This window comes from Emys orbicularis, chromosome 16, assembly GCF_028017835.1.
Source record: "Emys orbicularis isolate rEmyOrb1 chromosome 16, rEmyOrb1.hap1, whole genome shotgun sequence".
Taxonomy (NCBI): domain Eukaryota; kingdom Metazoa; phylum Chordata; order Testudines; family Emydidae; genus Emys; species Emys orbicularis.
The window spans coordinates 32,667,707-32,673,706 of record NC_088698.1 but is presented as its reverse complement, the minus strand read 5'-3'; the positions used below and the strand labels follow the sequence as shown (position 1 = coordinate 32,673,706).

General features: G+C 61.4%; 1 protein-coding gene across 1 annotated transcript in view; it reads left to right on the top strand.

The window, feature by feature from the left end:
- Window positions 1-1,242: 1,242 nt before the first annotated feature.
- MN1 (MN1 proto-oncogene, transcriptional regulator) overlaps window positions 1,243-6,000 on the top strand; it is a 43,559-nt gene continuing 38,801 nt past the window's right edge. The window contains exon 1 of the mRNA XM_065417912.1: window positions 1,243-4,543. Coding sequence (XP_065273984.1) covers window positions 1,243-4,543 — 3,301 coding nt within the window. The remainder of the gene's footprint in view (window positions 4,544-6,000) is intronic.

Sequence of the window (6,000 nt, the reverse complement as noted above, 5' to 3'; positions counted from 1 at the left end):
GCCCGTCCCAGGCGTGCATTGTTTAGACGGGAATCGCAAATACCAGGGCCAGAGCCCGCACCGCCCGTCTGCGCCGAGCGGAGAGCCCTGCGCTCCGCTCGGGCTGCCGGTCCGGTCCGGTCCTGCTCCGCGGAGCCGCAGCGAATCGCGGGCGCTAACAAAGGGCCCTCTTTCGGGCCGACAGTTGTTCATCGGCTGGTTTGCAACGGGGCTGGAGGGGGAGGGGTTCAGCTGCCGAAAGGCGCGGCCAGAGCCAAGGCCGGGCAGGAAGGTGATGGGCACCCGAGCGCCGGCAGAGCCCGGCTGCCAGGGGCTGCGGAGCGAGTGGGAAGGAGCCACCTTAACGGAGAGCCCCGCCCCGGGCCGGAGCATGCGTGCCGCTCATTGGTGCAGCGCTAATGGCTGAAATTGATTGCTGAAATGCAAAACTTGTTGCTGTTTCTCCAGCTCTGGGTGAGAGAGGGAGCGGAAGAGAGGGGAGCGGAGACCCTGCAGCGCCCCGAGCCGGGCACCCCGCACCACCTGCGGCCGACGGGACCCTGCAGCGCCCCGAGCCCGGGCCGACGGGACCCGCCCGGAACCCAGAGACAGCGCCAGGAGAGCCTGGGTCCGGCAGCCGGGCAGGGAGACCCTCGGAGCCCCGAGCGCAGAAAGCGGATCCCGTGCGCCCGGCACGCAGAGCCCGCCGGACCCGCGCTGGGCTGGCCGAGGCTGAGCCGCGCTGCCAGCGCCTCTGCAGCCCGGCGATGCGGAGCGGAGCTCCCGGGGACTGGAGCCGATGAGCTGCGGAGCCGAGCCCCGCCGGATGTCGGGGAGAGCCGGCCGCCGCACCAGGTGTGAGGGAGCGGGGCGCTCCCAGGCGTAAGTGCCGCGGCCGCTCGGAGAGCCCCGGGCTGCGTGGGGCGGAGGCCGGAGGCTCGGACCCAGGCGGACAGATTTCATTTCCTTGAACTTTGTTTGGCAGCCGGGGCTGCCGCTGCCTGTTTCTCCGCGCCCGCCCCGCCCGCGCGCATCCCCGCTAAGCGCCCCCACGCCCTGGCCACCTGCCCCGCAAGATGTGAGCGCGGGGGCAGCTCCCTGGGGACCCGGCTCGCCCCGCCGCTGCCTGCTGCAGGGACACGGCCCGTTGGCTCCGAGTTGGGTGCTCTCGCTCGCTGCGGTTCCGAGCGCGCTCCTGGGGGAGCCGGTCCGAGTCGCGCACCGGGGCGCGCGGGGTGCCATGCCCTACTGATCCCCAGAAGTATGTTTGGGCTGGAGCAGTTTGAGCCTCAGATCAGCAGCAGAAACGCCGGACAAGGAGAGAGAAACTTTAGCCAGGCCGGACTGACCATGAGCTCCCACTTCAAATCGCCAGCTTTCCACTCTGGGGGCCCCGCGGATCCGGCCATCAGCGCCCTGGCCGAGCCTCCCATCCTGGGCATGAACATGAACATGGCTGGGGAAGCGTACGGCTTCCATGCCCGGGGACACTCGGAGCTGCATGCAGGGGGGATGCAGGCTCAGCCGGTTCATGGCTTTTTCGGCAACCAGCAGCCTCACCACGGTCATCCCAACACCCACCACCCGCACCAGCATCACCCGCACTTCAGCGGCAACTTTGGATCCGATCCCAGCGCCTCCTGCTTGCATGGAGGGCGGCTGATGAGCTACAACAACATGGGCAGCCAGCAAGCGTTTGCAGAGGGGTATGAACATATGGCTGAGAACCAAGGAGGCGAAGGCTTTGGACAGCAAAGGTCAGGTAACATGCCCGATTTCCAGCACCACAACTCCAGCGCCTCTAACCACGCCGTGCCAGCACCCTGCCTCCCACTGGATCAGTCTCCCAACCGGGCTGCCTCCTTCCATGGGCTTCCAGCCTCCAGCTCCTCGGATTCCCATAGCCTGGAGCAGAGGCGGCTTCCCAACCAGGGCGGCGTCGATTCTTTGGAATACAATTACCCCAGCGATGGCCCTTCAGGACACTTTGATTTGCCAGTGTTTTCCCCTTCCGAGTCAGACGGGCAGCTTCCTCACTATGGTGCTGGCAGACAAGTTCCTGGGGGCGGCAGTTTCCCTGGCACATCTGTTTTGCCCAGAGCACCAGGCATAGTGGGGATGTCCAAAGTTCACCCGCAGCAGCAACATGGTGTATTCTTTGAAAGGTTTGGAGGTGCTCGTAAGATGTCTGTGGGCATGGAGCCTGGTGTTAACGCCAGACATCCTTTAATGCAACAGCAGCAACAGACAGGTTTACTGGCCAGACAAAACTCCTGTCCGCCAGCAATTCCTAGGCAACAGCAAACAGAAGCCAATACTCCCAACCCCAACTTGCAGGACAATGGGCCAATAATGCAGAACCAGCATGCACAGTTTGAATACCCTATTCATAGACTGGAGAATAGGAATATGCATCCATATACTGATCCCGTGTTTAATATGCAGCACCCTCCTCCGCAACAGCAACCAAATCAAAGACTGCAACATTTTGATGCCCCGTACATGAATGTGGCCAAGAGGCCTAGGTTTGACTTCCCCAGTAACCCCGCTGTCGATAGGTGCGCGTCCTGGAATAACAATCTGCATAGCGCGGGGATGGAAAACCATCTATCGCCTTCCGCCTATCCCGGCCTCCCGGGCGAGTTCACGCCGCCGGTCCCGGAGAGCTTTGCCCCGGGCCCGCCGCTCCAGCACCCGGGCCCCGACCCGCAGGCCCTGCAGCAGCGCCAGAACGCCGCCCTGATGATCAAGCAAATGGCGTCCCGGAACCAGCAGCAGAGACTCAGGCAGCCCAACCTGCAGCAGCTGGGGCACCACGCGGACGTCGGCCCGAGCAGCCTGGTGCACGCGGGCCCCGTGGGCAACATGCCGCAGCCCGGCTTCGAGCGCGAGAGCGCAGGCCGGGGGCCCAACTTCGAGCCGCAGACCCCGCACCTGGCCCAGGACAGCGGCTGGTTCCCCGGCCCGCACCCGCCGGGAGAGCTGCTGCCGCGGCGCATGGGCGGCCCCGCCGAGCCCGGCCCGCACGACCTCAGCCTGCCGCAGAACGGCTCCGGCCTGCTCTTCCGGCCGGCCGTGGGCGGGCTGGGGCTGGCGGGGGAAGGACACGTGCCGGCCCTGCACTCCCCGGGCGTCCACTCCCAGTTCGGCGCCGGCCTGGCCCCGCTGCAGTCCCCCGGCGGCGGCGTGGGGCTGCCCAGCGCGCCCGCCGAGCGCCGGCCGCAGCCCGACTTCGCCGCGCCCCCGCTGGGCGGGCAGGCGGGCTTCGCCTTCGGCGCCTCAGGCCGGCCGGCCCCGCCGCACAGCGCGCCCGGCGCGAGCGCCTCGCCCGGCGCCTTCCCGCCGCCGCCCGAGTTCCCGCCGGCGCCGCGCGCCGCGGCCAGCAAGCTGGGCGCGCTGTCGCTGGGCTCCTTCGCCAAGCCGGCCAAGGAGAACGTGTTCGGGCAGAGCTGCCTGGCCGCGCTCTCCACCGCCTGCCAGAACATGATCGCCAGCCTGGGCGCGCCCAACCTGCACGTCACCTTCGCCAAGAAGAGCCCGCCCGAGGGCAAGCGCAAGCTGGGCCCGCCCGAGCCCGACGGCGGCCCGGCCCCCGGCCCGGACTTCTTCCCCGGCGGGGCGGCCGCCGCCAAGGCCCCGCCCGGCGCGCCCGAGACCAGCCTCTCGCCCGGCTACGCGCCCGAGGCCCCGGGCGGCGAGGCCAAGGCGGCGGCTGGCGGGCGAGGGCGGGGCCGGCGGAAGCGGGACAGCGGCCACGTCAGCCCGGGCGGCTTCTTCGACAAGTTCCCGCCGGCCGAGGGCGGCGGCGCGGCCAGCCCGGGCCCGCCCGACAAGCCGCTGACCTCGCCCTCCTGGGCCAAGGGCGGCGAGCTGCTGCTGGCCGAGCAGCCCGACCTCATGGCCTCGCTGGACAGCGGCATCCAGAGCGCCAGCAAGTCGGACGGCGGCTCCCCGCGCGGGGACTTCCCCGACGAGCCCAGCCCCGCCTACGGCCACGAGGACGAGGTGTCCTCCAGCTCCGACAGCGCCCTGGCCAAGCCCACGCGTAGCCCGCTGCTGGGCGGCTCCCCCAAGCTGCCGCGGGCGGAGCACGCGCTGCTCGGCGGGCAGAAGCCGCTGGGCCTGGGCCTGCTGGGCGCCGCGGCCCCGGCCCCGGACAGCTACGGGCTGGGCGGCGGCGGGGGCGCCCACCCGGGCACCCCGGGCCTGGAGCAGGTGCGCACCCCCACCAGCACCTCGGCCCAGGACGAGATCCACCCGCTGGAGATCCTGCAAGCGCAGATCCAGCTCCAGCGGCAGCAGTTCAGCATCTCCGAAGACCAGCCGCTGGGCATGAAGAGCAAAAAGGCCGAGTGCCCCAGCCAGAACGGGGAGGGCGACTTGAACAGTTGTTGCTCGGATAACGTCAAAGGTGCCATGAGCACGATAGACCTGGACTCTCTGATGGCAGAGCATAACTCGACCTGGTACATGCCTAGCGAGAAATCCTTGATGGAGGGACAAGAGGAGGACAAACCTATGGCACCGTGGGAGAAGTCAAAGCCTCAGAATCCCAGCAAAGAAGGTATCTATTTCTGATCCCTTTATGGGCGTGAATGGAGGTTGGTGGCACGCGTTGTTCTCTTAAAAAGTTTGCCTAATCATAATGCTTGGGGGGAACCTTCTTCCCGGCACAGGCCACTCACTTTGCTTGACTTGGTGTCCTATAAGGGGAACGAGGGGTGCTGGGGGTTCCCCTCCTCCCCGTGGAATGCCTTAGGGGGGGTGTTAAAGGTTGAGTTAGGTGGGCCGTCTGTCCTGTTGTTTTGCAGATTTTCAACCATCCCGAGCAGGTCAGTTTCTAATTAAAACAAACAGGCTTTCGGCACCCATTATTTCTCGAAGAACTCTTGTATATATCAACATGTAATTACCTAATCGGGGCTGGTAAAGAGGTGTTAGGATTGTCACCTCTCTAGGTCTACAGCACCCTATATAAACCCCTGTCTCTTGCGTAAGGACCTGCTAATAGGAAATGCATTGCTGACAGCAGTGTGCTTGGATTGTTGCTTTCCAAGACTAGGTTGGGCATCCCTTCACACACAAAGGAACAATTGTTCCTCTGTGAACTCGAAAGAGGAAATACGTTTGGTCGGGAATTTAACAGGGGAGTTACCGGTAGGTTGGGTAGGTGATCAGTGATTTAGGGAACCTTTGCCGGTTTGGGTGAATGGAATCCACATCTCAGATTAGGAACAAAACACCGCCCCTCCCCTATAAACCTACTCACTTAGAACTTCATTGGCTAAATGAATAGTGGCTCTTTGCTACTTAAAACTAACGGAACTCTTACCGTAGAAGAAGCAGACAGTCGGTTTCTTTACAGCATTTAGGATGATGGTTTTAAAATCGTAACTTGTTTGTGCCCATAACACATTAATTCTAATTTCAATTAGGCAGTATTCTAAGCCATGTAATTTCTGTGTTAACATGGGTGAACTCAACTAATTTTTTCATATTGGATTAATTAAGCAGGGAAAGTTTTAAATATACATGGCAAGTGTTCAGATGGGGTTCTCAGTTTAATTTGCAGAAATACATATATTGACAGAAGAGAACTTCCTGCTGTGGCAATGTTAAACATTGCCATATATATTCTGTATTATAAAGGTTTTGGTGAATCCAGCAAAAATGTGTTTGGGGTCAATGTTGCATAGTGTTTCTAAGTATTTTCCTGTTTATCTTTTAAAAGATGTGGTGCTGAGCTAAGAAGTTTCTACCATTGTTACCATAAAGAAAATATAAAATCAGGCTCAGTGTTTGTCAATATAAAAACATGCTTAGTTGATGTTTAATATCAACATTTAGTTTTCATACTTTATTCATTTTCTTTATTATCTAGAGGGCATTATAATTCTAAAATGGAAAAAAATACATGGGTGGAAAACAGTTTTAGTTATAAAAGCTCCTTAACAAAGATGATTTCAGTTTTAATAATTTCCATTTTATCAAAGCCATTTTTTCTAAGCTCACTGACTTAAG